This window comes from Diabrotica virgifera, chromosome 2 (assembly GCF_917563875.1).
Source record: "Diabrotica virgifera virgifera chromosome 2, PGI_DIABVI_V3a".
NCBI classification, from domain to species: domain Eukaryota; kingdom Metazoa; phylum Arthropoda; class Insecta; order Coleoptera; family Chrysomelidae; genus Diabrotica; species Diabrotica virgifera.
In genome coordinates, this window is record NC_065444.1 from 59,844,173 (window position 1) to 59,859,187 (window position 15,015).

The window sequence follows — 15,015 nt, forward strand, 5'->3', positions numbered from 1 at the left end:
GGAACACTGAAACAGGGGTAGTTTTAATTGTGGAACAGGTTAAAAATTTGGAACGGTCACAGCACGAAAACGGCACATTTATTTTGTCCGACAGAACAGACTTAAACTCTCCGAACAGAGATTAAACTCTCATGAAAAAATCAGACTGCTATTTATTACCTGTCATAATTCCTGTCATTTGACATATTCTACATGTTCCACTCATTAAAACGCCCATTTGGTGATAAAGAGCAGTCTGATTTTTGCATGAGAGTTTAATCTCTGTTCGAAGAGTTTAAGTCTGTTCTGTCGGACAAAATAAATGTGCCGTTTTCGTGCTGTGACCGTTCCAAATTTTTAACCTGTTCCACAATTAAAACTACCCCTGTTCCAGTGTTCACACATATCAAAGTTTATTCGACTAGACAGCCTTAAGCTATTAACAAATGTTCAGCTTGCTATTAATCAACTTTTTTTTCATACGCGGGATCCAGACCTATAGGTCCTACATCAAAAGGTTACAGAAAGGTGAAGAATTAGATAATTCTATAAAGGGGAATCCCACAAGTTTTTATTAATGTGAAAGCAATTGAGAACACAGGCAACTGTGGCAACCCAGTTGCCTTAACTCCAATATATGAGGTTTCAATCCTCCTTACATTCCAACCATGTGGGAAGAGTCCTGTGTTGCCCTGAGTAATATCCAGGAATATTTGCAACATCCCATAATATTATTAAAAATATGTACCTAGTACATATTAATACTTTTCAACATTTCAAGGGTTCTTACCCAAAACATTTTGGTGTCTCAGGCATGCACATTATTGGCGTTTTAAATGATGGATTGGCACTGATGATGGATTTTTAATCCGAAAACGTTCTGTGATGTACCTAATGTAATCCTTATTTAGGGACTTTTAAGTATAGCTTGTAAAGCAAAGGATCTACTATTTTTTAATTACATATTAAGTAAAACAGGGACATGTATTGAGAATCATATATCGCTGGCACCTATGATTAATGTGATTGCTAATACATTTCCAGTGAAAATAATAACTCTTTGATAAGTGTTGGCGATACAATTTTTTTTTATATGCGTGTCCGCGAAGATTGTAACTCCCAAAATATTTATAACGAAAAGATTTAGTTCATAATAGATGCTGACGAAAATAATTATTTCCCTTTCTGTTTCTGCCGACGAAAACAATTATTTCTGAGAACTTTTTAGTAATTATAATTTTCGCGGACCCACAAACAAATATGATGTTTTTTGCTGTTACTCCTCAAAAAAACATTTTTTCGCTAACACTTTATTAGGGATTATAATTTTCACAGTCATATAATCGAAAATAATATTTTTCGCGGCGTGTTCATTGAAAGTTCTACTCTTAACGGCATTTTTCGTAGTTATACTTTTCATAGGCGGCGGCGATATGGCAGAGTTAATAAACAGAGTCTATGGAAAAGTCATAATTTCTAACCCTATAGATTTTTTTATGATGATATTAGATATTGTGAAAAACATCAAAATGAACTGCCTGAGATGAGTTTGTCGCATCATGAGGAGGCATAAAAGTGATTTTGCTAAAATAACTATGCCAAATAGTCAGGTCATAAGAAGTAGAAGAACTCAGGTATATGGATGATGTGCAGGAAGATTTCAGATTGGAAACAGGGAAGGAAGGGATAATGTTTTGAGGCAGACCAAGGCTCACAAAGGGCTGTAGTGCCAATAATGATGATGCTAACTGAAGAACAATGTTTTATTAAATGAGGCGCTCAAAGCAACAGTAGCCTAAGTCACAAATTGAGCATTTTTAGATTAATATATCAATAAAAGCAGTTCAGATTAACAAGGGTCTACACAATCTAACTCTATATTTGGCTAACATAACTCTATATTTGGCTACATAATTTGTAGCGCCATCCCATAAGCATAATGGAAATATGAATGCAAATATTGTATTTATCTCAGAACTTCGTTTTTGGGGTTAGTCCACTGTTGCTCTGAGTGCCTCAAATAAGAAATTATTAAGGGATTTAACAAGTTGATGGACAGTGCATCAAATGTATAAGCAAGTGCTGGTGCTCTGATACTATTATGTATTTTGCAAAGTAGAATAGGGAAATTGCTGAATTTCTTTTAGCACTTATAGTTTATGGAAACAATGAGTTTTTAACATTTTTTTTTTTTTTTTTTGTAAACATGTAGACAACAACCATGGATGTCGTGTGTATCTGAAGATGTAATGTGACATTTTTTAACACTGATTTTTTGTCACAACTAGTTATTTTAAAAATGTCGTCTATAGGTGTTGTGTCACATTACCTCAATAAAAATAAGACGTCTGTAGACGTTCTGTCCATCAATGTGAAACGAGATAAATTACACCAAACATATAGAGCCGCTGAGAGCAAAAGTGGTGTACGTCAAATAATCAACTTGTCAGCAAGCAAGTGCTTTAGTAGAAATTCTGTACAGACGAAGGTTTTTATGGAATTTGTTTTTTGTTTGGATAAAAGAATATATTATATTTATTTGTCCAAGCAAAAAACAGATTCCACAAACACCTTCGTGTGTATAGAATTTCTACTAAAGAACTTGCTTGCTGAGAACTTGATTTTTTGACTTTTGCTCTCCACTCAGTGGCGGATCCAGGGGGATCCATGGGGACAATCGGCCCCCCTCTCAAACCAAGTTATATATATATAAGGATTATAAGAACGTTAATTTATTCATCCCCCCCTCTTGATGATGGTGGATTCTGCTGGATCTGCCACTGTCTCAATTTGTTCTCAGCATTTCAATATATACAAAGCAATAGACTGAAAACAACTTGAATACTACAGACATCTATATATGCAGAATAAATTAAAACAAATACCCCAGAAAGTTAGACAAAGCCAGCATAACAAACAAAAGGAAAGGGAGATATAAGAAAACTTATAATAGAGAGAATAGAGAAAACTTATAAAAAATAGTGAGAATACTCACTAGATATCTGAGATATGAACTTAAACATGTGACAGTGAAGACAACAATATGATAACTTTAAGGTTTATAGATTTAGCTTTAAGCTGATGAAAAGAAAATACTATTTTCATTCATTAAAAATTAATTAATGAAAATAGATTCTATTCTTGTGGGATCCGTAATCACCGAAGACATAGTAGACATTCCTATACAATTAGTTTTCCTTTAAAAAGACAATGAAGTAGAGTTTTCAAAGTAAAAAGACATTTACTCAACATACATACTACACTATACCATATTTCAAACATGATATTCAGTGTACAAGGATAGCCCATGCGAACAAAATGAGAATTTTCTGACAATGTTGCCGCTATTCATTGCTGTTAACTGCTGTGGAACACTAAAGATGGATTTATTTATGATAATTTACAGAATGGCAAACCCGCTTGTAATATACAACCATACTCATTCTAATGTTTGAAACGGAGAATAGGTATCTGATTGCGAAATCAACTGTACCATTCTAATGGCCATTAGTTGTTGAGGCATTAAAGACTTGTTTACACGGGTAGAGTAATTATGCAAGTACTTGATAGAGTAGAGTAACTCTACCCGTAAAAACGCTCAGCACAGTAGAGTAGCAAGTAGAGTGTATAGTAGTAGGTGGCAAAGTAGAGTGACTAGCAACATGTGGCAAAGTAACTCTACTCTACTACCAGCACCACCACTGCCAAACTATTCACTCGCCTGCGCACACTACCCATGGAACGCGCTCAATTCTGGTAGAAGTGGTAGGGTACAGTAGGTAGGAGAGTACATAGGGACGCTGTCATTCCGGCCGGAATTGTGTTTTGTGTAAATAGTGAAAATGAAGTTCACCGAAGATGAAACTTTAAAACGTGTAGATCTGTATGGCGAATACCAGTGTTTATGGAATTTAGGTACTGTACACTACAGAAATAAAAGTATAAGGCAAGCTGCGGAGGATGAAATCGTCGAAATAATGGCAAAGGGGGCTTTGGAGTAAACGCGCTCAAGCAAAAAATTAAGAATTTAAGGTGCACTTATAATCAAGAGTGTTTAAAAATACAAAAATAAAAAATCGGTTTCACTATACTAGCATCAGTACTATACTTGTACTCTCCTCGTGTGAACAGTATCAAGCCATTTTTGGTAGAGTAGCGAGTAGAGTCTACTCTCCTCGCTACTCTACTCTCCTCAAAACTCTACCCGTGTAAACAAGTCTTAAGCTAAATAAAAAAACCCAAGAGACTTTAAAAACTTAACCTAAAATTGACTTCAATACATAACCTTAAAGGGTGAAACAAATATTTCACACAAAGGGTTGGTTTGTTACAAATATTTCAAACAAATGTAGATACCTATACCTGTTTTAAATAAAGACAGATCTCAACAGTCACACTGCAGTAAAATAGGGTTGATCTTTTAATGGGTAAATTCAAGAGAATTTACTTGAATAGATTAAAACTGTCAAAATAAATAAGTTTTTATTAGGATTTACATTATCTCATAAAAATTCTAGTTCTTAAAATTTGGCAATTGACTATTATAACTATGTTAATATTATGAAAATACAAATAAACTCAATACAACAAAAATAAAAGGTTATGAATGATACATACTGCAACTACTTCAACTCATTTATTGGAATAATACACACTAGAATAATATGTAATAATATGCAATAATTGGAAAAGATTCCTTGAGTAGAATTCAATTTATTAAACATAGATTATATTTAATCAAATAATATTTTATATTATAGTCTTTTATTGAATGAAACTCAATTGTGCAGTGGAGGAGTAACCTTTAATTATCTACAGAGAAACTGAATCTAAATATATAACCCATTTCCTCGAGATATAGGTAGCCGAAGAATGGGAGAATAAAGTAGTCCATAAGAAAATCTAGAGTAATTCTTTCCAAGTAGGCAAGTAATTGTTAATGTTCTAAAAACCATAATTTACGTAATTACCGTAAACAATATTCAGCGTTTAAATATACTTAAAATGTATTTACAAATTGTGTAAACACGATAATAAATTTTAACGAAAAAATAAACAAAATCTAAAATTAATTCTGAGATTCAATTAAAAAAAGTCAGTTAATTTTTTGACCATTTAGGCTGATAATTGGAGTAGCTGTTGGACTTACCTGATGAGAATAGTCCGAAATATATCATATCACAAATTTTACACACTTAGCACACAAAAAACAAGAGTTTTGATTCGAAATTCAGTACAGATGTATCACAAACCGACACCCGTAGCGACTGCCATTTTACGTATGACAACAAACTGAACTTCAGAAGTGACATTTGTGAATAATAAAATCTGGTGGTAACTAAATTGAAGTTTTAGCGCAATAGTTAGATAATTCTCATTACAAGTATCCGTAATACTAATTGCATAATTAAGGTGGAAGATAGGCAACCAATATAACGTTTAGAAGCCTGACTGGTTTTTATCCATAAAATGAAGCAGGTTTATACAGGGTGTACCAAAAATACAGGTCATAAATTAAACCACATATTCTGGGACCAAAAATAGTTCGAATGAACCTAACTTACCTTAGTACAAATATGCACACAAAAGAAGTTACAGCCCTTTGAATTTACAAAATGAAAATCGATTTTTTTGAATATATCGAAAACTATTAGAGGTTTTTTGTTGAAAATGGACATGTAGCATTCTTATGGAAACAAAATCTTAAAGAAAAATTATAGTGAAATTTGTAAACCCCATAAAAATTTTATGAGGGATTCGTTCCCTTAAACCCCCAAACTTTTGTGTTCGTTCCAAATAAATTATTATTGTGGTGCCATTAGTTAAATTCAACATTTTTAAAACTTTTTTGCCTCTTAGAATTTTTTCGATAAGGTAGTTTTTATCGAGTTGCGGCTTCTTTTTTAATATGTTTACATAAAAATTTTATGAGGGTTTTGTTCCTTTAAACCCCCCAAATGTTTGTGTACGTTCCAATTAAACTATTACTGCGGTACCATTAGTTAAACACAGTGTTTTTAAATCTTTTTTGCCTCTTTGTATTTTTTTGATAAAGCATCTTTTATCGAAATGTGGCTTCTTTTTTAATATGGTTCAAAACATACTTAAAAATGTAAATCATAAATAAATTTTCATGTTATTACCAAGTCTCCATAACCGTACTTTACCATATACAAATATGTGGTGGATTTGATAAATATTCAAATATCTCGATAAAAACTGACTTTTGAAAAAAGTACTAAGAGACAAAAAAGTTTTTAAAAACTTGTGTTTAACTAATGGCTTTACAATAATAATTAAATTGGAACGTACACAAAAGTTTGGGGGGGTTTAAAGGAACCAAGCCCCCATAAAATTTTTATGGGGTGTCCAAATTTCATTATAATTTTTTCTTAAAATACTACTGCTATAAGAATACCACATGTCCATTTTCAATAAAAAATATCTAATAGTTTTCGATATATTGGAAAAAATCGATTTTCATTTTGTAAATTCAAAGGGCTGTAACTTTTTTTTCGATCACATTTGTACTAAGGTAAGTTAGGTTCAATCAAACTATTTTTGGTCCCAGAATATGTGATTAAATTTATGACCTGTTTTTTTGTTACACCCTGTATACACTATGTATCTAGATCAGGATGAGATGAGAAATCAAATTTATTTCCTAAATTAAGCTATAAAAAAATAAAACTAAATAAACAATACTACAGTCAACTCCCGTTTACGTAAATAATACTACAGTGATAAAGAAAATCGCGAATAAGCCATAACTTGAAGTCAACTGTATAAATGCAAAAAAATAAAAAGGTAGTTTCAACTAAAGTTTTAATTTACAATTTTTAATGTGTACTTACATTTTTACACTTTTTGAAAGTAGTCTGTCCCTTGTTTCTGCTTGTTTGAGTGGAAAACGTGTTTGTTTCTATCCACATTCGTCTGTCCGTCCGTCCGCCTGTCCGTAAACACAACTCCTCCGTGATTATATTAGGTTAGATAGAATGATAAATGAGATGTCGAATGAAAGCTTATAACCCAAGGATTTAGAAATGCAACCGGAAGTACTGTTTTAAAATCGCCGGAATAGTACAAGCGATATACTATTCGACGCCTCTTAGCAAGTCGAGAACAAATTAATATGTAAATCCGGTTTCATGACGGTCTGTCCGTCCGACCGCGAATATAACTACTCCGTTATGAATACAGATATAATGACAAATGAGGTATCGAATGAAAGCTTATAACCTAACGATGGTATAAAAGATGAGAAATTTGACCGCGGACTTCCGGTTTAGAGTTGTTACCGGAAGTACCCTTTTAAAGTAACCGAAAACAGTATAAGCGATATATTATTCGACGTGCCTTAGCAAGAAAAGAAGAACAAATATATTGGTTTATATTGGTAAAATTTTGTAAATGTATTGGTAAATTTTGGTTTTTATATTCATCCATCCTGGATGACATACCTCATGAAGAACACTTAATTCTTATGGGTGATTTTAATGAACGCATCGAAAATGAAATAGTTCCAGGAGTAAAACAAATATTCAATGAAAACCATGTCAACGCAAATGGAGAACTCATGTCTAATCTCTGTGCTTTTAACGAACTGAGTATCAATAATACATTTTTCGACCATAAGTTTCAGTATAAACATACGTTTGAAAACTCCAGGGGCACAAATCTATTATTGACTTTATAGTCACTAATAGAAAAATCCACCCAAAACAGATTCTACATATTCGAACTTGTAAACTCAGCAGACGCAGGGAGTGAACACAAACTAGTCCTAGCAAAAATAAGAATGAAAATAACACCAAAACATTTTCTACAGGAAATCACCGAGGAAAAATTCAATGTAGAATCACTGTGGAACGATTCTACAAGAGAAATGTACCAAAGGAGGCTAGCACAGAAGATACAGCTGAAACAAATAGACGACAGCGAGGATATATAAACGCGAGCTGGGAGAAAATTAAAAACAACATTGAAGAGGCAGCAACAGAAGCTCTAGGAAAAAGCAAAGTCAGTCTGAACAAAAGAAATAACAACAATACACCATGGTTCAGCAACAGAAGCTCTAGGAAAAAGCAAAGTCAGTCTGAACAAAAGAAATAACAACAATACACCATGGTTCAGAAAAGAAATAAAAGAGAAATGTAAAGAGAAGCGAGAGGGCTGCATGAAGTATAAATCATCAAACACTCCAGAATGCAGAGACACCTATAGAAGAATACGAAATGAAACAAAGCAATTGGTAAGAAGAACAAAAAATGAACACTGGGAACAGTTTACAAAAAGGATGGAAAGCCACTTCTACGGAACACAAAAACAAATATGGAGATTCATAAGAAACCAACGGAAATAAATGACAGAATTGAAGGAATACAGTAACATACCAGCAAACGAATGGGAAAGATACTTGACGGAACTGTTCAAAGGAAAGGAAACTAATAATCAAAACAATAGCCTACCTGAATTAAGACACGAAATAGAAATCAGTATTCAGGAAGAAGAGATAGCCATAAATTCACTCAAAAACATAAAGTCACCAGGACCAGACGGAATAACCAACGAGCTTCTAAAATACGGAGGAGAAAGTATAACCCTAAGATGACAAAACTTATACAAAAACTAATATTGCACTGCAAGATACCAGACACATGGAGAAACAGCATAATGATACCAATGTTCAAGAAGGGAGACAAAGAAGACCCCAACAATTATAGAGGTATAAATTTACTGAACACCGCACTTAAGCTAACCACAAATGTCCTAACCAACAAAATCAATAAACTAACAACTTTATCAGATGAACAACAAGGATTCAGATCCGGAAGATCCTGCGTAGACGCCGTATTTGTACTGAGACAAATCACAGAAAAGGCCATTGAGTACAATAAACCAGCATATCTATGTTTTATAGACCTGACAAAGGCTTTCGATCGCGTCCAAGTCGAAGACGTCTTACATTTACTGTATAGAAGAAACATACCAAGCAATACTATACAAACCATCGAAAACATCTATTTTCATAATCGAATACAGGCAAAGATAAATGGAAAACTAACGCAGTTTATACCAGTACAAAGCGGAGTTAGACAAGGTGACTTAGGTTGCCTGAATGACACAATATGGAGAAATAAAAATATCGGAAAAGAAATGAAAGGCAGAATTTACAAAACAATCATCCGACCAATAATGACATACGCGGCAGAAACACGACCCGACACAGAGAGGACAAAAAGATTGCTCGAAACAGCGGAGATGAAAACCCTTCGAAAAATCGATGGTAAGACTCTATGGGGCAGAGCTAGAAGTACAGATATACGACGGAGATGCAATGTGGATAACACTAATAACTGGGTAAGAAACAAAAGAATAGAATGGAATGACCACCTAAGCAGAATGACAACAAATAGGGTAGTCAGGACAGCGAGAGACTGTTCCCAATATAGGAAGACGATCAGTGGCAAGACCACGAAAACGATGGAACGACAACTTACTAGAGGCACATTGAAAAAACAGACAGTCATGTCTATACAAAAAGAAGAAGAAGAAGAAGAAGATTTTTGGTCTCCTAGTGAACATCGCTTATAGGTACATACTGGAATCTTTGTATTTCTTCGAATTTATATATTTTTTCTTGTGAGTATTGTCAGGCATTCTTCTTGTATGTATTCTCGTTCTGTCCATTTCATATATTTGGTCTTTTCTTTGTGTATGTATATCCCTTTCTTTGTCGCTTTCCCTTCTAGTCTATTTAGTGTATCTTTTAATTCTTTTTTACTTCTGGCTATCAGTATCTTCAGCGAATGCTAAGCGTTGGTATTTTTGTTGGCCTACAAGTCCTATTGTTCTATTGATTCCGACTTATTTGACGACAATTTCAAGAACTGTACTGAACAACAGTGATGACAGTGGTCCCCCACTGCGTGTTGCCCCCTCGCTGAGTTAAAATTATCTGTTTCTTTTTCTATACGGCATCCTCTTCTGCTCCCATTGATATTCTCTTCAATGTCATCTATTTTTGTGATATATTATCTTTTATGTACTGCAAGTATTTTATATGTATTCCTCTGTAATTATGGCATAAACTTGCCGCATTTTTTGTTAATTGGGCACAGTGTGGTTTCGATCCAATGCTTAATTAGTACTTGTCCTGTATATTTGAACATTTTAGCTATTACTTGATCCTTTCCTGGGCTCTTATTTTTTTTAATTTCTTTATTACTTATTTCTTTTATATCTTTTTCATTAGGCGATCTTTCCTCTGTTCCTTCTTGGTCGGTATTTTCCTTCAGTTCTTCTTCTTCATATTCTGTTATGGGTATTTCATTTAAAAGCTCTTCGAAATACTTTTATTTGCATTTATGTTTGTTCAATGTTATCTAATATTATCTGGAATATTATCTGATTCCAGTGGCGGCTCGTCAGAGGAGGCAAGGGAGGCTCAGCCTCCCCATAAATTTTTTACACACTCTATACTGTTTTGTTTATCATGAATCGCGAAAACAACAATTACTCTCACTATTATACAACGTGTAAATTCCATATTATCACTAATTATCCATACGTACGGAGCATTAGCATTAGAACGCATGATCGCGTCTCAGTTTTATTACATATTATTGTAGGCAGGACCCTGGGTTATCCCGAGATGCACGAACGGAGCCGAGAAGCCCAGCATTCTCCGTTGCTAATGCTCCGTGCAGCGCAGCAGGCGTTTAAGGAGACCCGGTCTCCTAACAGTGGCATCTACACGGCGCCATCACACGCTGCCCGGAGATATACCAAGGGAGGCAGAATAGCTTCTCAGCTCCGTTGGGTGGTTGGGTGCGTCTCGGGACAACGAATTTTAGGGTCCAACGAAATTTGGTATGTGGGGTTATAATAATATTTGGAACAACTTGCTCAAATAACTTTTTCCGATATCTCTAACTCAAAGCAAAATATCGGTAATTTATCGTGTTTTTGAATTCGCAGTAGGCCGCGTTTAGAAATAAAAAAATTCAGTTGAGTATCTTAAAAAATTTGAAGCTTCATTATGTATGGACTGCAAAACTTCAAATCTGTATTTATTTTGATATGCATAGGTATCTATTTACAAATAGATGGAATTGTTAACAAATGAAAACGACACAAACTTTGGTATTAAACTTTTACTATTAGACTAACTATTTTTAAAATGATGATATCATGAAATTATGAATTAGGATGATATTATGAAATGTAAATAAAAAATGGTCAAAAGATGGGGCCTTAAATTACATTTTTTTGGCGCATTTTTTTGCTAGTGCAAATTTGTCTAGATATTTTACAGTTAGGTATAGCCTCCCCTATTGTAAAAATCACGAGCCGCCACTGTCTGATTCTCTAGTAACTAGTAACTATTCTTTCATCTTTACATTGTTATTCTTTTGACAGTAGTCTAACAGGTTTAGTTGTTTTATACTTTTTTTCTGTTTGTCCATGGAGATCGCCATATTCCTTGGTATATTCTTTTGTGTTGGAAGTACATGCTCAAAATGATCATATTTGTTTCTTTTGGGAAATCTATTAGGAAGTGATTTGATTAATATAAGTCTTCCTTTGTTTCTGTTTTTCTCTTCAGTCGATGCAGCTCGTAATGCTCGTTATTTGGTATTTTTCACTTATTCTTAGTACGTATATTCTATCTGAAATTAGTTCTAAGTCAACGATTAAATCTTTAAAGCTTTTTATTTACCACAAAGCCTGTGCCTAACACTCTATTTTCTCTTTGGCCATTGAAAAATAGTTTTGTCTTAGTCGTTTCGTTTCTTGTAGTGCTGCTATTTCGAATTTAATTTTTCACATTCGTCGATTAGGTGTTTTAATTGTCCTTCCTTGAAGTTTTTCTTACATTCCATGTCCCTACTAATAAAATATATTTGTTTATTTCTTTGTTTCCATTAATAATCTGTACATTTTTTATCTCGTTTACTCTTACTTTGCCAAATCGCATGCGTTATTTTTGTAAGTAGTAAGTTTGTAATTTTTTATTAAAAAAATACATTGTAAATTAGATATAATTTTGTGATTATATAAATCAAACTGCATCCACATAAACATCCTGTAACAATTATTGTATTTAACCATTTGGTGTTTGTTTGATTGATTGTTGTTAAATAGCAAATTTTTTACACAATCTTTAATGTTTGTCACTTAATTGAACGCAATTAATTTTCTGCATATTATGTATATAAAGTCAAAGGTAGCAGCAATGTGCATCAGTATAGTTCTATACAGTCTACAAATACTAACAATCCAATATGAAGAAGTTCGCAGTTTTGATTGCAGTCCTATTGGTAGCTATGCAGGTTGGTATATTTTGGTTATTCTTCTTGTTTTCTAACAGTTTTATTGAATTTTTTGCATTTGCTAATTGATACCTACAATTTCTGTTATTTTCATTTCCATTAAGTTAAGATTCGATTTCACCATCATCATTCTGTTTGCCTTATCCCTATGCGGGGTCGGCTTCCCTAATTGCATTTCTCCACACAATTCTATCTTGGGTCATATCAATGTTAATTCCCTTTACCAACATGTGCTGCCTTATCCCCTCCTCCAGGTCTTCTTTGGTCTTCCTCTCCTACTCCTTCCAGGAATGTGCACTTCAGCTATTCTTCGTATTGGGTGATTAACGTCTCGACGTTGAACATGACCTAACCATCTTAACCTATGCTCTCTCATTTTGGCATCAATTGGTGCCACACCTAGACTTCCCCTAATATACTCATTTCTAATTTTATCCTTGTTTGTCACTCCACTCATCCATCTAAGCATTCTCATTTCCGCCACATGCATTCGTTGTTTCGCTTTCTTTTTCACTGCCCAACATTCAGTTCCGTACATCATAGCCGGTCTTATGGCTGTTATATAGAATTTTCCCTTCAGCTTCATTGGAATTTTTCTGTCACACAACACACCACTCGCTTCTTTCCACTTCATCCATCCAGCCCTAATTCTACTAATTCTACTGCATGCATCTCCATCTATTTCTCCATTACTGTGTAATACCGATTCTAGGTACTTAAAACTATTGCTTTTCACAATTATTTCACCATCCAAAGATACCATTTTATTTGTAGTAACTCCATCTTTAAATGAACATTCCAAATACTCTGTTTTTGTCCTATACTAAGTTTTAAACCTTTTTCGTCCAGAGGTTGTCTCCACTGTTCCAGTTTTTGTTTTAAGTCTCTTTCACTATTTCCTATTAACACTACATCATCAGCATACATTAGGCACCATGGAATGCTACCCTGTAGTTTCGCTGTTATCTGCTCCAAAACTAATGAGAATAAATAAGGACTAAGCACCGAGCCTTGGTGCAATCCTACTTTCACCTGAAATTTATCAGTCTCTCCCATACCTGTCCTAACACTAGTCGTTACTCCCTCATACATATCTCTCACATTCTTTACATCTTAGCCAGGGACTCCTTTCTTATTGAGTGCCCACCACAGAATCTCTCGAGGAACTCTATCATATGCTTTCTCAAGATCAATGAATACCATATGAGCGTTGGTCTATTTATTCCTGTATTTTTCCATCAGTTGCCTTACAATGAAAATTGCATCTGTTGTTGATCTACCATGCATAAAGCCAAATTGATTATCGGATATTTCGGTTTCTTCACGTATCCGTCTATCAATTACTCTCTCCCATATTTTCATGGTATTTGTAAGTAGTTTTATAGCCCTGTAGTTTGTACATTGTTGTATGTCCCCCTTGTTTTTGTAGACAGGGACTGATATACTGCTTCTCCATTTGTCTGGCATTTGTCCAACTTCCATAATTCTATTAAATAGACCTGCTAGCCAACTTATTAATGTCTCTCCCAATGCTCTCCATATTTCCCCAAGAAATTCCTTTCCTGAATCCGGACTAGGTATCATCTGTATCTTCTTCCAGTTCCTTTTACAATCATATGTGTATTATTTTTAGGAATATTTTATGTCTGTAAGTCTGTAATTTATTAAATATAATGTTCTGTATCAGGAACACATTGCGTTTGCTGTCTTTGGTAGTGAAAAAACAATAACTTTGGTTAAGGAATGACACCTGTTGTGTAAATTCTGTTTATATATTTAGGAGTATGTGCAGATATAATTAATGCTTCGAATATCTTGGACAGCAATGTAGACCAACGATTATCCCTCATGTTGGAAGACATTCTGGTAAATGTTTAAAAAATTCAATGAGACCGCAGATGCCTGCCCAGATGTGAATGTTCTTCAGCCATGATGTTTGTTTCCTACATATACAATCCTATTTACTAATTGTTATAAGGAAATATGATTTAATTTCAGGTGGCATCTGGAGTGGCTCAATTGGGGTCGTCTCAAGGTGGTCAAGGAGGAATGGGTCAGGGTCCACCATCTGGTGGTCCACCATCTGGAGGTAACGGTGGTGGTAGTAGCAGCTCAATGAACGGCGGAGGTGGCATGGGCGGTTCTGGAGGAAACCAAGGCTAATTCTAATTAAATGGATGTAAACAACTGTTATAAATGAATAATACATGTTATTAATAATGCTTTAATGTTTTTTATTATTTAAGTATTTTACGAGAAAACTCGGGTCTAAGGCGAAAAGTTTCTCACTAATATATATAGTACTCTCACTAATTCGGCACTATACTTACTTTACTTGTTCGAGTATGGATCCGACTAAAGTTTTTCTGCCCAGTATCGGGCTATGTCTACACCCTTTGTATTTATTGCCATAAATCATCGAGGGTGGACTGTGATGGGAAGTTTGCATACTCTCAGGTGCTCCACATTCTGTATTTCCCCACATTCGTAAAGTGCATTGTTATCTGTATTTATACCCCATTTAATGAGGTTATGCTTTACGCAGGTACGTATGAGGTTGAGTGTCAACCAGGTTCTCCTGTTCAGGTACATTTCATTTGGTGGTTCTAGCTGTAGGGAGTTCGGGTGGTTCGATGCTGACGGTTCTCCTTGATTTAAACCGGCTGGTTCCTGGCTGTTCATCAAACCCTTATAATTG

The 15,015-nt window shown here is 34.4% G+C and overlaps 2 protein-coding genes across 2 annotated transcripts in view; one reads left to right on the plus strand and one right to left on the minus strand.

The window, feature by feature from the left end:
* The window catches only part of LOC114337406 (GTPase-activating protein CdGAPr), a 697,382-nt gene extending 692,106 nt beyond the window's left edge, over positions 1 to 5,276 (minus strand). The window contains exon 1 of the mRNA XM_028287837.2: positions 5,129 to 5,276. The gene's annotated coding sequence lies outside the window, so the exon portion shown is untranslated. The remainder of the gene's footprint in view (positions 1 to 5,128) is intronic.
* A 6,876-nt stretch (positions 5,277 to 12,152) lies between these two features.
* On the plus strand, positions 12,153 to 14,539 carry LOC114337293 (alanine and glycine-rich protein-like). The gene is made up of 2 exons (XM_028287705.2): positions 12,153 to 12,317; positions 14,316 to 14,539. Exons 1-2 carry the CDS (start codon positions 12,270 to 12,272, stop codon positions 14,478 to 14,480), a joined length of 213 nt encoding a protein of 70 aa, XP_028143506.1. The 5' UTR covers positions 12,153 to 12,269; the 3' UTR covers positions 14,481 to 14,539.
* The last annotated feature ends 476 nt before the right edge of the window (positions 14,540 to 15,015 follow it).